The sequence below is a fragment of the Epinephelus fuscoguttatus genome, linkage group LG17 (assembly GCF_011397635.1).
Source record: "Epinephelus fuscoguttatus linkage group LG17, E.fuscoguttatus.final_Chr_v1".
Lineage (NCBI taxonomy): Eukaryota > Metazoa > Chordata > Actinopteri > Perciformes > Serranidae > Epinephelus > Epinephelus fuscoguttatus.
Genome location: NC_064768.1, coordinates 33,856,489 through 33,877,866, shown reverse-complemented (window position 1 = coordinate 33,877,866; position 21,378 = coordinate 33,856,489). Strand labels below are relative to the sequence as shown.

The 21,378-nt window shown below is 43.0% G+C and overlaps 1 protein-coding gene across 1 annotated transcript; it reads right to left on the bottom strand.

Annotated features, from left to right (window-relative positions):
• Positions 1–670: 670 nt before the first annotated feature.
• tent5bb (terminal nucleotidyltransferase 5Bb) lies at positions 671–13,881 on the bottom strand. The gene is made up of 2 exons (XM_049601427.1): positions 13,289–13,881; positions 671–2,331 (listed from the first exon to the last, which is right to left on the bottom strand). Exons 1-2 carry the CDS (start codon positions 13,442–13,444, stop codon positions 1,306–1,308), a joined length of 1,182 nt encoding a protein of 393 aa, XP_049457384.1. The 5' UTR covers positions 13,445–13,881; the 3' UTR covers positions 671–1,305.
• Between the last annotated feature and the right edge of the window lie 7,497 nt (positions 13,882–21,378).

The window sequence follows — 21,378 nt, the reverse complement described above, 5'->3', positions numbered from 1 at the left end:
TAAATCTCAAGAAGTTTTCCCCCATGCAAAAGTAATTAGGATGAAATGTCGTTGCGGGAGAAATGTTGCTCTAAGTGAGGATGAAATACTGAACTGTTTTGATCATCCAGGAAGTGAAGTGCTGGAATGCATCATTACATTTGCTGAAAAGCCAGCAGTCCCATTTCACCACCTGGTCCTCAGCTGCCCCCTCAGAGCGCAACTCATCCAAGACAAGCAACAGCCACCCCCCACCCCCTCCCACCTCCTGTTCTGAATGAGGCCAAGGAAACCCCTTGTTGGATGCACAAGTGGAAGGAAATGGCTAATGTATAGGCTGTGGCTCAGGGGAATCCGTTTCAGTGGGGGTGGGGGGGTGAACAGAGCTTGAACAAGTAAGTGTTTGTGTTGGGCCAGTCAGTGTCTGGCTGACGGAGCACAGACAACACACTGAGGAGTTTGTGATTGAGACAGATAGTAAAAAGATAGACGGAGGGAGATCTTTAGAAACTGAGACAGTGAGATACAGAGAATGGAGATAGAGAATGCATTCATGACGCACATCCCCACATTAATTTGAGTCAACTGGAGCATATTAGAACAGCGTGTCCTTATCTTACTTCTCAGAACGTTTTTAGTAAGTGTAAAGAAAGACCACCAACGTACCACATTTTTCCATTTTTGACGTTTTTTTAATGATTTTAAAAACAAATACCCTGACCCTGGATATAGAAATGCAAAGTAACCTGGGTGAAAAAGTTCCAAAAACAATTCTTACAGAGCAAATACTATAAAGACAGTTGGTCAGTTTCAGGCACTTGGAACCACGTACAGTCTCAGTTTGTCATGCTACACAAGAAAGTATTTCTTTGGTCCTTTTATCTCCCAATAAGGTCAGCTGAAACCACAGACAGAACAAAAAACAGCTTTCTGGTTTCGTACAAACTATTTACATTTCATTAAAGACCCAATGCAAGCCTCCATCAGACAAGAAACAGACCTGGCAAAGTTCCACTGTCACGTATCAACCCTTCATATTTTTTTTCCATATTGGTTATGAAATGACAACAGAATAAAAAGGTATAATTATAATGGCTCGAATGAGATTTTTTTTTTCTTTTTACAGCAGTATTAATCAATATAACTTAGTGGAATGGTTTTGATATAATTTGGCAAAAAAAAAGATTAATTCTTTTTTGTCCACGGTGGGCCCCAAACCAACAAAAGCCACATGCTACAGAAGTACCAAGCACTTCAATGAACGCTCAGCTTACATCAATGTAAAGTTAAAACCAAAAGCTCTCCACGTGTCCTAAAAGTCATCGCTCAACTGCAAGGCAGCCACGTTTGATAAGAGTTACTGCATGTATGCATGGGCGGCTGAACTTGTGCCACATAATAATTGCTGAAGTTGACGTCTCTGACGTAGGGAGCGGGCTGGTAGTAGCAGGTGATGTTGGCCAGAGCAGGGATAGCGTTCTGTTCGGCCATTACGCGCAACGCCAGGGCGGAAATAAGTGCCAGCGTCTGTCTGCGCTCGTGGCCCATCAGGCACACAGTGCTCTCGTCCACCACTCGCCTCAGCGTCACCAGGCACTCGTAGCGCTTGTGCTCCATGCCCACAAAGTGGTTCTGCAGATACGCCTCCAGTTTCCTCTGCTGCACAGTTATGTCGGGGAAATCGATGAAGAAGCGCGAGCACATGTAGCGCTGCATTTGTTTCATTTCAGTCTCAGAGGACGGCCGGAAGCCGCGCACCAGCAGGTGGCAGTACTTGAGCAGCCCGCCGCCCCGGATCTCTTCTGGGCTGCGGGTGGCAATAGTCCTGGTGCGAAGGTGCTCAAGAGCTTCCTCAAAGTCTCCGTACATGCTCTCCCCCTGCACCGTAGGGTGGAAGGTCTCTGACATGGCCGTCTCCGAGCAGCGGTCAAACAGCAGCAGCGAGTCCAGAGTGATCTGAAAGGAGTCAACACTGAACTCAAATTGCCTTCTCAGAGAATCCACAAACTTCAGCTCCACGTTCTTGCCGGTGTTGTTGGACAGCGAGATGAGACTCCAGCGGTCCGTGTCATTGCAAACTTTCACCAGTTTCTGCACGTACGCTTCCTTCAGGGCGAGGGCTGTGATCCGCTCCCTGCACACCCCTTCAGGCAAGAAGTCCACCAGGCAGTCCAGCACCACGTCCTTCACCAGCCGGAAGGTTTTGTCATCAGTCTGACTTAAGCCGAAGATCAGGTCCAGGTCTTTGTAGCCGAGGCCATTGTCCTCGTGAAGCACGTGGCTGGCTGCTGAGCCATTCAGCTTGACGTCGCAAACCACCACGCCACGCTCCTCCAGTCGAGCCCTGACCACCTAGAAAAGATGCAGAAAGGGAGAAAAAGCTGAGTGATGGGTGTCGAGAAAAGAAAATATAAGTATGTACACATTAAAAGGGAGAAAATTAAGTCTAAAACACCAAATTAAAAGTAAAAGGAAAACCATAAAATTAAAAGATTAATTAATTAAAAAAAATTAGTAAATGTAGATATTTAGTCACACGTCTTTTCTTCTTGAATTTAGAGGCTTCATGTGTTCACTGCGAGAACACTGCAGGATTTAAGAATTGCAGGTAAATACAGAAGCTACATGCAGAGTCAGGGAAAGCCGGTGGCAGATTCCTGCAGCAGGCAGGTTTTTAGTATCTGGCTTAAAGACACTTTGACATCAAAGCGGCTGCATACAGGCTGTGATCCTTCATTAACCATAGCTGATCCTCTTGCCTGAGGGTAACACACATCACACTGCACAGTAGCCTGCAATGGTAGTGTTGCACACCTGATTTCGCACGCTTACTTCTTCACTGATAAACTAAAAGCAACATCAGCACAACATAGTTAAGCTGTGGAAAATGACGAGTCGGCGCTTGTCTGCTGTAAGAGGCTCTAAGATGAAAAATAACAGTGCTGCCGTGAACTTTTAAACTTGTGTCCTATGACCACACTGAGAAAACGCGATCCCTTAGCTGTCACATAAACACTCGCTGGCAAAGGTTCCTCTGGTTATTGGAGCACATAACATGCTGCACTGCTCTGATGCATGGGAAAACTTCTGAGCTACAGACAGCTGAGATGTTTATGCTTCCTGTCTGTTGCATCACTCAAATGACACTAAGAGGAGAAAAACATCCAAACGAGGCCAGTTCTGAAGAAATCCAAATCACAGCTGCCTGGTAGAAACTCTGCTGCTGTCCTGTCAGTCAATGCAGACGGTTATCTATACAGCCAGGCACTCCTATCAAAACTTATTTTAGACCCTAAGATTTTAAAATGCAAGGTTGTAAACTTAATCCAATAAATCAGTTTTAATAATGCACTTGGCAGTTACAAAAAGCATGTTCTCATTTGTTTAAGTTTGTTTATTTGTAACCTCTGCATACAGAGAACACAGAAACAAAATGTCATTTCTCATGGCCCAAGGTGCTAACACAAGATACACGTCATAGTGACGAACATTATATACACAGGGGGGAAAAAGAGAACAATTACAAACAAAAAGAGCAGAATGAAACAGGGAGATTGTCTGCCAATTTAGGGCTATGACTATAAATGTAATAAATATTAAATGTAAATAATTCTGTACACATAAAAACTACGAGAATGCCGAGAGTGAGTGAGTGGCTCCATTTTATTTTAAAGACACTAAAGTGAAGGGAACTCAACCCTTTGGAAAATACTTCTATTCAATTTCATTCCAAAAAATGTGAAGACAAGACAGACTTTATGTCTGTAGCATGTTTATCCTAGTTAAATGAGGGGGAAACAGCTAGCCTAGCGCTTTCCAAGGGGAAACAAATACCTCCAAGCATCTCCAAAGCTAACGTCAACACTATCTGGTTGAATCAAGCAGAAATGTGGATTTAGAGTTACATATATGCTGCAAAGAAAACAACACCTGTGCTCATCGCCTGCTAGTACATTAGCTGGAGATACTGCACAGAAATAGTTCTTAAATATGGCACACAACTCCACCTAAAATCACTAATTGGCATTTCAGCATTTCTGCTTGTGTATGGCGTTATGTTCTCTCTCTCTCTCTCTCTCTGTGTGAGCCTGGTCTCCCTCCTCCCGATGCCTGCTGCGCACCTGAGTGCAATCTGCACTCAGGTAGAGAGAGGGGAGGAGGAGGTGATAAGAGGGACAGGGAGTGTAGAGAAAGGAAGGCATTGGCACATGGCACAGGTAGTGGGGAGTCTTTTTCTTCCTCCAATGTTCTCTCCTCTCCCCAAGCAGGTTCTTTTCCCCCATGCTCGTTTAGGTGCTGGGGTTTTGTTGTTTTAGTTTGTTGTGTTAGTTCGTTCTGGAGATTGCTCGTAGTCATGTTATTCGTGTCTTGTTTTCTTTAGGTTTAATTCATGTTTTAGGTAGTTTAGGGGGAGACGCTGGGAGCGACGGCCCACTGCGTGATTGGCCCAGCGTCTTCCCTCCTTTTGCCCGGGGTCTCCAGTCCCTTTGTTTTCCTTTAATTTGTTTGTGCCTTTGTTTAATGTTTTGGGGGTACACAATAAAGCCAGTGGGTAACCTTTGGTGTGGCGTCCTCTTTTTATATGTTGCAGCCGCCTGCTCCTACTGAGCCGGGTTTTGTTTCTGTTTGTACGGAGGCCGTAACATATGGATTAAACAAATGAGATACGATGTGTAATAAGAAGATAAAAATATCTACAACACCTACATTTAACATAAACAGCCATGCTTCCTGCTTCCCCTGAGAAAAGGCGTGTTCATGTTAAGATTGGACAACAAACCAAGCCCCTGAGAAGGAAAAATTACAACAACCAGGTCATTCACATGATGCCATTGGGCCCAAAAAGACTTTTTCCCATAGACTTACATTGTGAACGAGATGTCTATTAATCAGTATACAAATTTATTTGAGCGAAATGACTCATTTCGCTATCAGGATTTGATCCATTTGAAGTGATAATGTTTGGAAAGTCTGGTGGAGCCGCACAATTAAATAATTCAATTCACGTTCAAGTTAGCGGAGCATTTAACAGGATGTTACGCGGTGGAAGTTAGCCGCTATCACACTGCGGAAGATCTGGGTAATTTCATACCACGGAAATAGAGCTTTTTTGGCTTCATGCACCACTGAGCAACTTTTATAGGAATATACGTGGCCTCGCCTCCAACACTGTATCCAGGTCTCTTTATACATCCATGCAATTCCAGTCCTGTACGCAAGTTTATTTTTCCTAGGATGGGGACAGCATGACCCGCCTTAATCTGTTTTTGGCTGGCTTACCTGGACATTTGTACCCTAACCTCAACCAGTCTCACCCCTCTTTCCTAAACCTAAGCAATCCAGTCAACAAAGGCAACGAGTACTAGCCAATCAGATGAGGAGTAGGGCGGGTCATGCCTTTGCCATCCTGGAGAAAAAGAAAAAGTGCGCCCAAACTTTTAAAATAATTCTTTAAAACTCAAGGTTTGGTTGGAGAAGCAACATATTAATCTCCTCGATTTCTCAAAACACTTCAAGAATATTAAACAAAGCAAAGACACCATATGACTCCACATTCCAGTGTGAAAAGGTCAGACGCTTTGCAGAGTGAAATTACACAGGGCACTGGACAACACTGCACAGAAGTGGATGTTTTCTTTAACTATCCAGCAAGGGAAACCCACAGCAGTATTTGCTCTGACCTCACACTTAAACAGTTGGTCCCAGTTAACAGCACGCCATAATCTGCCTGTCTGGGGGTCCTGAAAAGGAGCGTATGAGGAAACACAGCTCTGGCAACCCCTCCATCCCCGTCCTTCAGCACTCATAAAACGAGCCAGTACATTTCCCACATGACGCACCGGCACCTGGTGAGCCGAGCGAAGGGAGACACTTCCGTCGACGTTCGAGCTAAAAAGCCTCGTAAAAAGAGCCGCAAACACGCCCAGCTGTCTGGTGTTGACAACGCCTTGGCGACACATAGCATAATCTCTCTACTCTCAATAGTTTCCCTGAGTATTTCATTTAAGCTGCGGCCTGAATGTGTTTTTATTATGGCAGTTTGAAATGACCCAGCCATTTACCAGCCCGTAGTCCCCTGGACACCAATGAGAGCTCTGGGCAGTGAGTCAGATGAACCAGCTGCCAAGGATATGGCGACAGCGAATGAGGAGTTACGAGTCCCTGACCTTCACATTGACTCCAAAACTAAACAGCCAGTCAGTCGTACAGTAGCTTGGCAGGCAGCTGGGGATGATGATGGTTTTTCCTGTGATTTGAAACGCTTCCTTGAATTTCCTATGCACGGGTGGTTATTTCACCTGTAGGCTCAGACCAGAGTGAGGCTGAAACGTGATGCTATTGCTCCTATGAGATGGATGGTTTCAATGACGGTTCTGCTTCAAGGGTTCACAGACATTTTAATGCCTTTAGATTAGCTGTATTAGATTTTGACGTCAGCCATGTAAGATAAAACAGGTCGCAGGAGCCTTCTAAATGAGGCAGCTCACACTATATCATACATTACACAGTATAGCGTTGAATTCAGCACTGAAACTGTATCTTTTGTATTCATTATTTTTTTTAAATGGGCTTCTTATTATAGCAATTTAGCTCTACAAATGTGTCAGTTACTGTAGGTTGTATCCTCCAAAAATCAACCAGGAAACACGGTGTGCAGTGTTCATATGTTTTCCTACGAAAAGTAATGCACCAAAATTCATACATCGTCGTCGTCGTCATAAAATTCATACATATCCCATAAAATGATGAGCCAGTAATTCGTGCATAACCCATGTTTATTGGCAGGCTGCAATCACATGACCAGCGTGCTGACAGGAGTAAAGAAGGAGCCTGTCCTGCGTGGCCCAATTAGGTCGCAGGTTGAGGCAGCGGATTGGTCACAAAAAACAGGACTTTCCCCAGGAGACCAGTGTTCAGATCTGTGAGCTTTCAGTGAACTTTGAGTCATTTTAAGATACGTCTTCATTATGTTTTTTTTTTTACCTAAACCTAACCACAGTAACTTTACATGAATTACATAATTTTACATTCAGGATGTAACATCATTTGTAGGACGTTAATTTGTAGGATATCAGAAGAACTGTTGTATGAGGATCCTTTGAATAAACCCACCACACTATCTTTTTTTTAATCTGGATTTTTCATATTTTATTTATTCAGTTACCAGTTAATTTTTTTAATTGTATTTACCAAAATGAAAGTCTAAGTAATATTTCAAACAAAGGATTCATTTCAACATTGGCAAGAAAACATTCCTGAAACATCCTGAAACATCTCCTGAATTCTGATGAATTTTTGCAGCAATTTGTGGCTTTTTTGCATCAGTTTATGGTGTAAATATCTCTAATTTTGTCAAAATTAAAGTCCTCTGCTACTTTCATGATTTTTTTGGTGGGACAAATACATGTTATAAATACTGAGGGGACGTGTCCCCTGTATCCCCCCTGGTATCTACACCTCAAAGGAGGACACTGAGTCATTTATTGCTACATTCACTTCGGTTGGTATAGATTCAATTGTATTTAAAGTATATAGATCAGTGGTTCCCAAAAAAGGGTTGTGGGTCCATTCTGAATGGACCACAAGTGACTCGTGAACATGTCAAGTTTGTAAAAAACACACTTTATTTTGAAGTGCAGTGAATTTCCAGTACAGAGATATTATTTTTAAGTGTCGTTTCCTGCTGTAGAGTGAGTGACTAGTGGACAGCTACTCAACAGAGACAGCAAACCAGCTTGATGACATGTCCAAACGCAAAAGTGACGCTGAATATTTTGAACTGTGCAGACATTGAACTGATGACTGAAGACAAATCTGGGCTCCGAGGCTGGACTGGTTGGGAACCACTGATATAGTTTATAAATACCCACTGACTGCAGTAATGAGTAAACTCACCCTAGGTTGCTAACACCATAGAAATCTGAGAGAAGGGCCGCCCAGTAGCTTACACTTACAGGGGCAGTGTTCTTGCTGCAAGTGGCCGCAGGTTCGTACCTGCCTCTCTGTCTCCCCCCTTCATGCTTCAAATGTCCCCCCTAAAAAATCTTAAGAAAAACCTGTCAACTTCATCAATGGAAAAAACAACCAAAGAGATGCTATCAGCGCCGCCCACACTGTTTGATCTGTGAGGCGCACAGAGACATGCAAAATGATGAGTTGAAAGACGAAAACTGAAAGCAAGCTGCCAAACAAAAATCATTACCAAACAGTCCAAACTGAATGATACCGCCTCCAGGGAGCACTGGGAGCATGTGGTGTCTTCATGTTGCTCACTCTCAACAATAGCCTAGTGAGGAGTTGGTTTACAGTCTGGCAAGTGCCACAGTGGAGTCAGTCCACTGGTCTTCACTTACCACAGTGATACATTGTCAAGCCTGACCCACAAGCCCAGTGTTATTACAGGCACTCATCCACTGCTCCCATTCTGCTTCAAATTCAGGCTACTCTCTACCGTCCCGGGAAGTGAAGTACTACTTCCAGTAGTTAAAACAATTTAGTTTAAATGGGATAGCCTGCAGAGCTGGAATAAGAGACAACCGTCTTGGTTGCCAACAAAAACACACTGGGCTCCATAGCTCCACCCCCACATACAAACTCACTCAACAAATGACACAACCTATGACACACACATCAGGTATCTGTGTTTATCATCATGTGGTGTGATGGTATGTACATACAGTAGGGCCTCTGTAGATTTAGCCTGCTGTACCAAATACTCTGACTGTGGGCTGATGACTGTCGACGTTAAATGGAGACTACAGAGGTGTCAGTAACAGTAAAAGTCTTCCTTCACTGCTCCCATGGCGCGCTCACAACCAGACCACAAACAGATGTTATTCAAATGTGGCCCTCAGACAAACCCACCATTGAGCGGGGCTCCTCTAGCTCTTTGGGAGTGTGATGCCTTGGTCACCTTACCCGGTGTGTGACGACAGGAGCTGTCTCAGGTAGACAACTCCGTCTGGTGCGTAGGCTAAAAATAAATGACATTAAAGGAGCAGACTGGCGGTTTCGCATGTTTAAGCCCATTTACCGTGAATCAGGAATACTTCACATTACTGTCAACCATTTTCCAAAACATATCATAGTGGTTTAGATCACTGAGTGTGTTTTTCCTTCCTCCCAGGCAGCCCTTGGTTTCCCTTCATGGCCATATGGTATGAAAATCAACTTGCAGACACTTGAAACCTGCTTGACATATTCCATGACAGCGAACATTATGGCTGCTTTTACGTTTGTCAAAATAATTGTATTGCTGTGAGTTGACGCAGTGCAGACTTTTCACACCCGTCTATACTCACAGGCGCAGTGTGCGAACAAAATCCACAACTGGTACATAGTATTTGCCAGGCGTGAATAGCAGTGCAGGAGTGCAGGTAGTGTCAGAGATTTCACACACGTTTAACGTATGGTCACACATGAGCGAATGCAGTCAACTGACCATCGCCTGCCGAAGTGAAAATGTTAGCAGTGCTGGTTGTGAAAGCTGGATTTCTAGCTGATGTTAGCAAGCCTGCTGATAATTTTCTTACATTCCATGCCCGTCTCCAAACTCACTGCCAGCCAGTCAGTATCTCACACGTGGGGCAGTTTGTTGCTCTCTCTAAGCAGCTGATATCGTATGATTTTGGCTCTGAAAAATCACAATCAATGTTTCCTTCAAACATACTTCTCTGCCATTGGTTGAGGCTGCAACATCACAGGTCAAAGATCACCAAAGTTGAACTCCGATGCAAGGATGCAAATTTGCTTTGCCACTGAAAGCTAATGCTTTATATGTGCAAAGGGACATGAATTAAAGTGAATGGAGGTGAATATGCAACGATGTTAACGTTACTCATGGGATCACACCGATAAAACGATGTTGAGTAAATTTCAGGCACCAGTGCACAATGCAGGCACACTGGCAGACCGACTCTGCCCTGGACTACACACCTGGTGTGTTCTCTCCCTCTCTCTACAAGGCTGCAAGCCCCTTCCCCTGTTGCAGCATCTCTTGCATATTCAGACAGATAATGTGAATTTAGGGGCCGTTTATACGACAAAGTCTGTCCTTTGCGTTTTAAAAAAACTTCTGCGTTTATATGACGACGTTATTGAAACAATCCCCGTTCACACGGAGCCCCAAAATCTACTGGAAACGCTGTAGTATGCACACCAGGCCAATTGGTGGCAGTATAAATTTGCAAAGCAACACCACGGCATGACGCCATGCGCCTGTGCTGAAGCGCCTTCCTCTCCAACGCCGTGATTACAAACCAAAACAAAGAAGACACACTGGCGAAAGCATGCACAGATAACTTTGTCTGGATGGACGACGAGGTGGAGTTGCTACAGTAACAGATCTACACTTCACTTCAAATCAACAGGGTGAGCAGCACAAACAGAGTTCGGCATTGTTGTTGTGACGGTCGGCATGCCTAGTGACTGGAACCGCAATGCACATGTGCGAAATGTCTCCGTTTTCAGAGGAACTGCATATTGCACATTTACATGACAACAGAGACGCTGCCGTTTCCAACACGTTGCACTCTGGAACCCGTTTTCAAATCGTTGCGTTTTCAGGCACCCAAAACGCCGCTGTCGTGCAAACGATCGGCCAAATGCAACTAAAGTTTACCGTTCGTTGAAATCGTTGTTGTCTAAACGGGGGTAGGCCAGGGTTAGGCAACCTGCAGCTCTGGAGCCACATGCGGCTCTTTATTCTCTCCAGTGGCTCCCTGTGGCTTTGACAAGAAGACAAAAAATCAAATGGAAATTAACACTGGTTATTTTTAACATTTTTATTTTCATTTATCAGTGTATTAGGCTTAAAGTGATTCTGACATTCTCTTATTGTAAAAATACACTGAATGAAAAAGAAAAGTTTTAACATTTTGGCAACTAGAATACACATCAGTCGTCTTCAGCCTGGCGCCTTTTGTCAAATCTCAGTAGCGGTGGTTTCAGAAGTTTCCCTAGCTTGGCTTGTTATGGATTCCAAATCCAAAAAACATAATTTAATTGTGTGGCAAGAGATTTGTTTGCTTTTACTACCAACTATTGCAAAGTTAAAGTTCAGCTAATCAGAAATATCCCACTGCAGTGCCACCTGGTGGTAAGAAATATTAATGAATGCTCATTTAGACGTATTTGTAATGTTGACAGGCTAATTTAGATTTTATAGGCTGTTACCTTAATTATGAGGCTTGATATGTTTTGCCGCTCCGGATAGATTTTTGTTTTAAATATTTGAAGTCAAAAATTGCACAGTTCTGGTTTGGTCGAATTAAACCCTTAATTCACTGGGTTGTATGTAAAAAAAAATCGGGTCTACATGCTGCTTATCTCAGAGGCAGCTACAGTAGCATTACATTATGTTTCACCAAACGAAACAGGATAACAGTTATAGTAATATTTTAAAAGTGAGTGATTGCTTATTTAAAAACTTCGCTGCACGTCTGGTCATTAGCCTACTGCAACACCTCACCTCAGTGAGTTTGCGACGATCATACGAAGTTTACATGGAAGTTAAGCCACTACAACGGTTGCAATTTCAACAGTATGCATAAAAATGGCCGCCGCTCTATTCTCATTCTATTTCTTTAAGCTTGCCACTCATATTTCATATTTCAGCATATTTCATACATTGGGGAAAATGACTAGATAGATCCCCCACCCAACCCAAAAGTGTATAAAAGAGAGAGTCCCCCCCAAATTTTGAAAAATGAATTTCAGGCACTGATTTGTAATAAACACGCTACAACATCAGAGAACAGTAGTGATGGTCCTTTGTCATGTTTTATCATTAGCCCAGGCACCTGAGCTGTCCACCTGAGACATATTATTTTAATCACTAGGTTTGAATAAACAGAATACACACACTCAGATCCCAGATTCTACTTTTTTTTCCCAACTTTTCAAACATATCTTCTATTGTTTTCATAAGATGCTTTTGCACAGCTAATTTGAATTTCACCTACAAAAAACTAAGATTCTCGAGGCTGTATTCATAAACAAACTCTGGATTACTAAAATGTGTATTTTTGTACTTAAACTAAAGCCACATCCAACATGCAAACATGTTAGCTCTCAAACAGGACCAACACTGGAAACAGAGAGAAAGCTGTACTCTGGCTCAGGGCCCTGTTATCTGCAGGAGTGTGTGATGAAGGAAAGACATTAGTGGGAACGCTGAGTGTAGATGCAGGGTCCTGTGATTATAGAGGGCCTTAAAATGTTTTTTTATGTGAGGGTCTTTCTTCCACCACAGGATCACCACAGAAAATATGAGTCACTCAAGTGAAATATGAACCTGGATTACAGGCAAAGACATTTCAGTAATGTGCAGGGAAACTGCAACTTAGGCAATTCCCCATACGTTTAATTCCCAGTGAATACACTGCAGCTCAGTCATTATCTCTCACTCAGCTTCACGAGAGCTGTGAAAAAACTAACGTCAGGAGCAGAAGCATTAGTGAGCTAGTGGAAAACTGCAGTCACAGTGTTAGATCATCCCGACTCTTATGTCTGTGTTAAACATGAGAGAGATCAAATGTGTTTTTAAGTGTAATCAGCTCAAATCCTTACATGTACTTACACATGTGTAAAAGCAGTAGCAGTATAGCAGTCAGGCGTGATTGTGCTGGGTTTGGGTTATTTATATCCGCACTGTTCGAGCAACAAGTGGATGTACTTTATTTTTCTGACATCCACTGAAACGCATCCATTTTAGCAGGTATGTCTTCTATGTCACTAATTCCCCTCAGGTCAGAGATGAGACTTCAAAGAATTTTCAATCAGTCCAGAAAAATCAGTCAGCAGAGCTACAACACATGTAATCAGTGTCGGCTGATTGTTAATCTGTTCAATGTTATCAGAAACACACCTTTACACTGCTTCATTCAGCTTGTCATTTTGTGCAGTGCTGGGCTGTCAGTGTGTATTTGTCTTTGCGTGTGTGTGCATGTGTGTGTGTGTGTGTGTGTGTGTTGGGGGTAAGGGGTTAGACACAGATCTCCAACCTGGTCACCTCTCATGACACTGTAAAGACTTTTATTAACATTATTGACAACTTTTTTAAAGTGACATGACGCTCATGATTTGCAGGTATAGAAACCCCACAGTGTATTAAAATGTATCCACCCAGCGAGGTAGCCTATCTAAGAAATTACGCACAAAGTAAAAACTCCACAGTAAATTAAAGTTACATTATTTCTTGCAAAGAAAAAAAAACAGTGGAGATCAAATAGTTCATCCAAGTTTTCACTCTCCTATACTCCAGACTTTACAGTTGATCAAAAGACAGTTGGATAGACCGTGGTCTCACCTGGACGATCTGCCGGGGCTGCACGGACAGCGTGGGGAAGTTTCCACGGCCGTGGATCGGGACGCTCTCTCCCAGGATGGAGTCCAAACGCCGCACCTGATCCCAAGACAGCACGCTGACCCGCCGATTCCGCTCCGAGGCATCACCGGAGGACATGACGACCGGACTGAACGGGATGTCCGCAGAGTGAGGAGTCTATAACGAGAACAGCAGCGCGGCGCAATCCTCTCCAGAAGAGCCGGTGATGTTCGGTAACTGTGGATGAAGTGGGAAGACGCACACAGCGGGTCTTCTCCTCTTCGGGGTTTCACAGACCTCCAAAATGCAACAAAGTGGTGGGAAAGTTTAGAGGAATATCGGGCATCTCCAAAACAGAAAGTTCCAGTCCCTCTCTGCCTCAGTGCGCCTCTCTGTGTGTCTGCGCTGACTCTCTCTTCAGATTAAAGCTGCCTCTGCGCTCACACCGGTTTTTACCGAGCTGGGATTAACAGGAGCCTCCCCATTGGCTGGGCGGAGATTTATGAATGCTCCAACATACAGAAGACAGAAGACTACAATCTGCCTACACACACACACACACACACACACACACACACACCTAGGCTATTTCCCATGCGCCAGATGACAGGTTCGATGACAGTAGGAAATATGGTAATTACTAGTTAAATCAAGCGCTAAGGCTCTAAAATTGTGTCCTGGCTTTTGTTGTTTTGAGTTTTAAAAAAAAAACATTTGTTTAGGCTACAAGTAGTCCATACACTAGGCCACAGGTTGGCAACCTTTACTGTTAAAAGAGCCATTTTGGCCTAAAAAAAAGTTTATACTTCCTGCAAATATAATCCAATCAGTCATATTTCCACATGCATGTTGTATCTACTCTGTGGGCCAGTCCCAATACCCCCCCTTAGCCCTACACCTACATTTGCGCGTTCCGCTAGGGGTAGGGGTGTGCCAATTTCTTTTTGTGTGTAGGGGTAAGGGGGCATAACGAGGGGTAGTGGGGATGAAACTAGCCCTTCGGAGCGAGGGCTTTCAGATGCTGACTTGCCAGGGAGGGGTAGAAGTCGCCGTGGCTACCACCGTGCAAGAGACAGGGAAAAAAGTTCATACATAGCTAACGTTACCGTCATCAGGTTGCTTGTTAGCTAGCTAGCTAGCTAGCTTGCACTATCTGGCGTCTGTCATCTGTCCTGTTCTGCAAAATTGTCGGATTTTTCACATTACGATAACACGCCAGCTAGTATAACTATGCTGCCTCATAATATTAGCTGGTTAGCTAGCTAGCTAGCTAGCAGAAGTCCCCTGTCTGTCATTCATCAAACGAAGCGTGATGAATAATGCAAATGCCATCGGTAGGATGAATAAGACTCCATTGTAGATGCCAGTTGGAAATGTAGATGGCTCGCAGCTTCCTGTTTACAATAGTTACGTATGCGTGAACGTAACCGACGCGGTGACATAGTCAGTGGTGTCCCAAGTCCTAGGGAAAGATTTCAACCCTACCCCTCGTTGCTTCATTTTGAGGGCCAAGGGGTAGTGGGCAATGGCTAGGGGTAGGGCCAAGGGGGGGTATTGGGATTGAGCCTGTGTTAAGACCTTATTTCCTTATTTTGAAAGCAGAGGTAGTCACATGTCTGTCCTGGGCCAAGAAATACCCTCCAATGAATGATTAGAGAATTGGAGAAAAGTAAAATCAAACAATGATTTAGGAAATTACTGCAAGGTGTTAAATCTTAAGATCAAAACAGGAGTAAACATAATTGTTTTCTTCATTTCTGCATTCAGTCTTGAGGCTACTTTAATTAAAAAGTCTGCAGAACTAAAACAGTGTAAAAAGCATATGGCTGTCAACTCTTCCAAGACTGTTTAGGGCCCCCAGTATGCAGAAATATTCAAATACAATACTATGAAAAAAGGCAATTTTCATTTTTCCCTCTGCAATACTTAGTGTAAATCTGGAGCATTATTTGGCCCCCTTTCCGACAAGACAGCATAACATGGTTAGTAGCAATGGACGCCTTAGTTCAGGGGTCTCCAGACTTTTTTGAATGGGGGTCAGATCAAACAACGTGAAAATACCCAGGGGTCAACTGTTTCTCCCATCAAATGGGTTAAAAAAACAATAAGACAAATGCAACCATTTTTATCCTTTAATGAACTATTGCTGCGTGATGCCTGTCTACAAACTGTATGACAGTCCTATCATTGTGAGGTGAAGGGTGAAAATGCAACGTGATCTTGCTCCATTAACCATTACTGTGCAAAGGGCCACATGTGGTATATTTTGAAAGTCAAGCTGAGGGCCAGTTAAAATTGGTCTGCGGGTCACAATTAGCCCCCGGGCCAGGCTTTGGGCACGCCTGCCTTAGGTCCTTCAGTTTAATATGACACTTGTTTCTTGACTGTAGTTTTAAAACTGAGCCGACACAGCAGGTATTTGTTTGCTTAACATTACTCTGCTTCATTTCTCACCTTCAGCTGCGCCTGCACCAGATACGATCACCTCTTTGTTCCTTTTATTTTCTTCTTCTCTTTGTGCCTGGCTTTACCTTTAGGAGCTCTTGATATTTGGTGAGGCATTCTGACTCAGCCAGTCAGACAGCAGTCCGCCTCACATGTTTACATTAGCAAAACTTGTGAGCGCTGCACATGGAGCACCTGGATCAAACCATTTCTTGGTACCTGCAGGGGCTGGGAGAATCAGATAGCACGTTGAAACGTGTTTTAATGATAAAATTACATTTATGTATCATGTAAATACAAATAACTTGTATTGTCAGGGTACTTGCTGTAGCTCTGGTTGAGGGTGAGAGGCTGTCAGCAAATAGTTTGTTGGGTGCAGGGAAACAGAGATCTGTGTGGGTACGTGAGACCACCACTTGGTCCAGGATCTTTGCCTCAATGATGGCTGTTTCCAGGCATATTTCAGGATGACTTTGAGGCAGTTTGACAACCTGCTGTCTATCGTCGGCTCTGGATATCCAGCAACTGTCACCACCAGTTTCTCCTCCATTGTTTACCACTTGTTAACTTGTGGTCGTGACCACCACAGAAGGACCTCCTCCCAAATCATTCAATTGGACAATGGGAAAAAAGATGACCAAAAATTAGATGACCTGGGGCATTTTTCCGCACTGTGTTGAAGTTTTTTCAACTCAAGGTGTTCAGAGCAATCCGGCAAAATCACCAGGTGCCTGGTGAGCAAAAAGCTTCATTCTCACTAAAAAAAAAAAAAATACAAAAAGCCGTCCCCAGCTGCTAAAACACTTTCTGTGTGATCGGGACCATCGACCAGCGAGTGCCCCAACACTACATCTGTTTACTTTCAAGTAACAAAGCCTTCCAGCAGTCAGCAAAGGAGAAATTCAGGTGACATTGTTATAGAGTGACAAAGTCTATTTGGTGGTCAACAAAACACTGGACTTTAACACAGGAGACCACTGTTAGTTTCCTGTTCCTTACCAGTCATGATTTACCTAAATCCTAAGTCATATTTGTGGCTAAAACCAAACCATAACCTTAGTGTTATCACATCTTAAAAGGGGTTTTTCAACAATTCAACATATGTGTTACAATATGGAAGACACACACAATTACATTAAGTTGTTGTGCCAATAGGAGCCTCACGTGAAAAATTTCTGTCCTTATACAGTACAGGGCACGGATAGATGAAGTATGTTGTTGCATAAGTTGGAGAACTTATTGAAATTGTTTGATGGATGAAGTTAAAAGTTCAAAGTATGTTTCTGATCTTTAGGGCGCATCAGAGGAATAAATGTAAAAACAGTTCAGTAAAACTGAATTTGGATAAAGGTCAATAAAGTCATTCATTTTCAAGGGACTTTAAATGACCCTAAAAACTTACATGGCAATCTGTCCAACAAACCAAAAATGCCAGCTGAATGCTGGCACTAGTCGACAAGTCAGATGCTCACCAAAGTCATTCTCTGGGGATCATGAATGTACAAAGTGTAATGGCAATATGTCCAACAGACAGACTGACAGTGCAATGCCTGGCGCAATGCCACGAGTGGTTTTGACCAAGTCAAATCAGCCGTCCATCATCATTCCCGTCGCCAGAAATGAGTCTGACATCTGTTTTGATATAACATCAAACCTCACTGACTTGGAAAGTTTTTTGCATGTGATTGGTAAAGTACAAAATCTTTCCATCCAACCATCCAGGAAATTATGTATTAGGTGTTTTTCCATAAAGGGATCAATCGCCTCCATCTACTAAATCTAAATTACAATACAAAATCACAGGAGAAATGGAAAGAGCCTTTGAAGGCCTGATTAGTTTTAGGCAAATCAGTGTTTTCCTGTAGTGTTCATCTGTAGAGGAAAATGAAGCAATGATACTGTAACGTACAACAAAAGGTCAAAATGGAGACTCACTCATTCCTGGATGTTGTGGTATACCTGTTTTACAGAGATGTCACAACATCCAAGATCATTTTTGACCGCTGTGGAATGAGACTGAATCATATGTCAGACCAATCGCATGACGCCTCATCGGAATCAATCAATCAGTCATTATTTGGCACATGAAATCACACACGTCCAGTGAAATGCTCTCCCTTCAGCTCTTTCAACTTGTGCACTGAAATTCAGCCCTTTTTCCCTTTGTTTACATTGTAGGCTGCTGCTTTGTAACTTTCTGTGTTATTGGTTGAAGACAAATTTGTGTTCATTATAAAGTCAGTGGAAGAAATGTAAAAGCAACCGTTAACAGCAGGATAACAACATGCAAAACATGTTTTGCATACTGTGTGTCACTCAGCAGTGACTCATGTGTCACCTCTGACTGACAGTGTGCTAAAAATAACCAAATGTAACAGAGGACTAGAGGGCATTTCCTGTGTCACACACTTCTCAAAAGGAGTATAACATTCCAACCGCAGAGACTGAACACAAAGCGTGTGACGTATTATGGCAATTTCTTTTTATGAGTTACTCAGCGTGTAAAGATACATATCACATCATAACAGCATTGTTGTGGAACTGTATCGGTATTAGTCTATTGTGGAGCCATGGAGATGCCATGGAGAGAAAAATAAACAAATGGAGGCCATGTTTTATTAAAATGAGTACTTGGGATGCAATTACGTGGTTTCACTCTACTAATGCATGGCCTGGAGATTGTTTGATTCATTCCCTCATATTGGTTAATGTGTGCACTTAAGATATCAGTTGTTCCCTTATTTTGGTTCATTTGTGCGCTCGAGATATAAGTCATTCCCTCCGTTTTGGTTGGGAGCTCAAGATATAAGTGTTCCCTAATTTTGGTTAATGCATGCCCTCGAGATAAAAGTCATTCCCACGTTTTGGTTCATTGTGCGCTCGAGATATAAGTCGTTCCCTTGTTTTGGTTCATTTGTGCGCTCGAGATATAAGTCGTTCCCTCGTTTTGGTTCATTTGTGCACTCGAGATGTAAGTCGTTCCCTTGATTTGGTACATTTGTGCGCTCAAGATATAAGTCGTTCCCTCGTTTTGGTTAATGCATGCCCTCGAGATATAAGTCATTCCCACGTTTTGGTTCATTTCTGTGCTCGATATAAGTCATTCCCTCATTTTGGTTCATTTGTGCTCTCGAGATATAAGTCGTTCCCTCGTTTTGGTTCATTTGTGCACTCGAGATATAAGTCGTTCCCGTGTTTTGGTTCATTTGTGCGCTCAAGATATAAGTCGTTCCCTTGATTTGGTTCATTTGTGCGCTCAAGATATAAGTCGTTCCCTCATTTTGGTTCATTTGTGCACTTGAGATATAAGTCGTTCCCTCGTTTTGGTTCATTTGTGCACTCGAGATGTAAGTCGTTCCCTTGATTTGGTACATTTGTGCGCTCAAGATATAAGTCGTTCCCTCGTTTTGGTTAATGCATGCCCTCGAGATATAAGTCATTCCCACGTTTTGGTTCATTTCTGCGCTCAAGATATAAAGTCGTTCCCTCGTTTTGGTCAATGCATGCACTCAAGATATGTTGTTCCCTCATTTTGGTTCATTTTTGCGCTTGAGATATAAATCATTCCCTTGTTTTGGTTAATTTGTGCACTTGAGATATAAATTTGTTCCCTCATTTTGGTTCATTTGTGCACTTGAGATATAAGACGTTCCCTCATTTTGGTTAATGTGTGCACTCGAGATATAAATCGTTCCCTCATTTTGGTTAATGTGTGCACTCGAGATATAAGTTGTTCCCTAATTTTGGTTCATTTGTGCACTCAAGATAAGTGTAACGTTGATGTTGTGATGTCAGTAGCAGTAGCTCATTCATGAATATATTCAGTGGAAAACCACCTGTGATGTGTCTTTGACATTGCCTCACAACTTTCACAGCTGTTGTGAGATGAGACTGTAAAATTGTCCTTTGCAAATCCTTTAGCATCATTATCAATGACCTATTGCTCTGACTGACCTATACTCACCCCTTGCTCTGTAAATAGGTAACAAACAAAGTGGCTCGGACACCACGGTGTTTCTTGTGCACAGGAGACGGGAAAGGCTGGGAATAAAGAGGAAGGCAGTAGGAGAGACAGGAACAGTAAATCTCAGCGCATGCTGAGGTGCTGAAATTCACAGTGCATTATCAAGAACTAGAGATGGCCAAGAAACAGCCGCAGAGGAGAAGGCCAGAGGAACAAAAAGTAAAAAGGATATGATCAGGCTAGGGCACGGAGCCATCTTAACAGTAGTAAGACTTTTCAACTGTGGAGAGACCTCTGAGAGTTAAAAGGCACAGGGAGGTTGCAACATCACTTGTTGTGTTGCTGTTCATTCTGTGTGAACGTTTGCAAAGGACTTTATAGCCACAACAACCTGGAAAAATTTGCTGGCACAGTGAAGTTTTTTGGATTGATGCAGGTAATGTTACCTTCCTTGTTAGGTGAGCTACAAACACACATCTCTGTTTCATCCGACCAGCTCCAGAGACCCCAGCACCGACAGCCACACCACAAAACTGAGCCAAAAGTTAGGAAAATAGGTGTGGTGCCATCCTTGATAAGAAAAAGGTTAGTGCCATTGTAAGAAACAGGATCATCACTATATTGTTACATGATACGTGTAATTTGTGAATTTCATAGCATATGAAACCAGAGGTAATGGCTGTGACAGCAACCTGTTGAACAATGACAGGTGTGCACATTCAGAGGGGGATTAATGTATTGAATTCTGTTGTGTAAATTCTGCGCTTCAACAGCTTAACAACAGCAACAATAGAGTCAGCATGCCTACAGAGGCAGGCACGTCACTCTTATGTAACTCCATAGGGTCTGGTTTGCCTCGTCTTTTCCACATGCGACTACGGTGACTTTCCTCCCTGGAAGGAAAGAATGTGTTAACGTCTCGAGCACACAGACACACACACACACACACACACACACACACTGGACTAGTAGGATAATGGTGTTGACAGGTTAAACAGTGACATTTCAAGCTAGCCTTTTGTTAAATGTGATGAATGCAAATTGCAACAGATCTACTTATCTTGTCAGTCTGACTCCAGCTAATAGCACCTTGACATTCAGTTAGATTTCCCACATAACATTTATATTAGCAGTTCCATTTCCACTGCCCTGCCAATCATAATTCAGCCCTATTGACCAAATAACCATCATAAGGAGTCCATTACCAGAATAAGACAGAACAAATTAAGCCATAGTTTCCCTCTTATTCAGAGAGTGCATACCAACCAGTGCATGACTGGCCTTCATGATATAATGAAGCGTTCAAGAGACGACTTTTCACTGAGCGTCACAGCCATTCCTGAATCACTCATGCGTCACTCTGTGTCACTCAACTGACCCTCTGCTATTTACATTCACTCCCTCTCTTACATAACAGTCTGTGTGTTTATGTCAGCATAGAAACTATAGGACAGCCCTACAGATATGATCAGCGTCGTAACAATACATTTACTCCTGCTGCTGTTCCGGGAAAGTGAACTGCATGTAGATTTGTGACCTGTTACCCCGTACTTTGTGGCTATACAGCAGCACTAAATCGGCCTCATGTCATAACACTGACGGAGATGATTACAAGGAGGGCTGTTGTCCTTCAAGCAGGATGGGAAACATTACAGCCTGGAAA

Bases quoted from the DNA above. Each gene is read 5' to 3' on its own strand.
- tent5bb (XM_049601427.1), bottom strand. From the start codon at position 13,444: ATGTCCTCCGGTGATGCCTCGGAGCGGAATCGGCGGGTCAGCGTGCTG. The intron at 2,332-13,288 runs GTGAGACCACGG...CATCTTTTCTAG, and splicing joins AGCCCCGGCAGATCGTCCAG to GTGGTCAGGGCTCGACTGGA.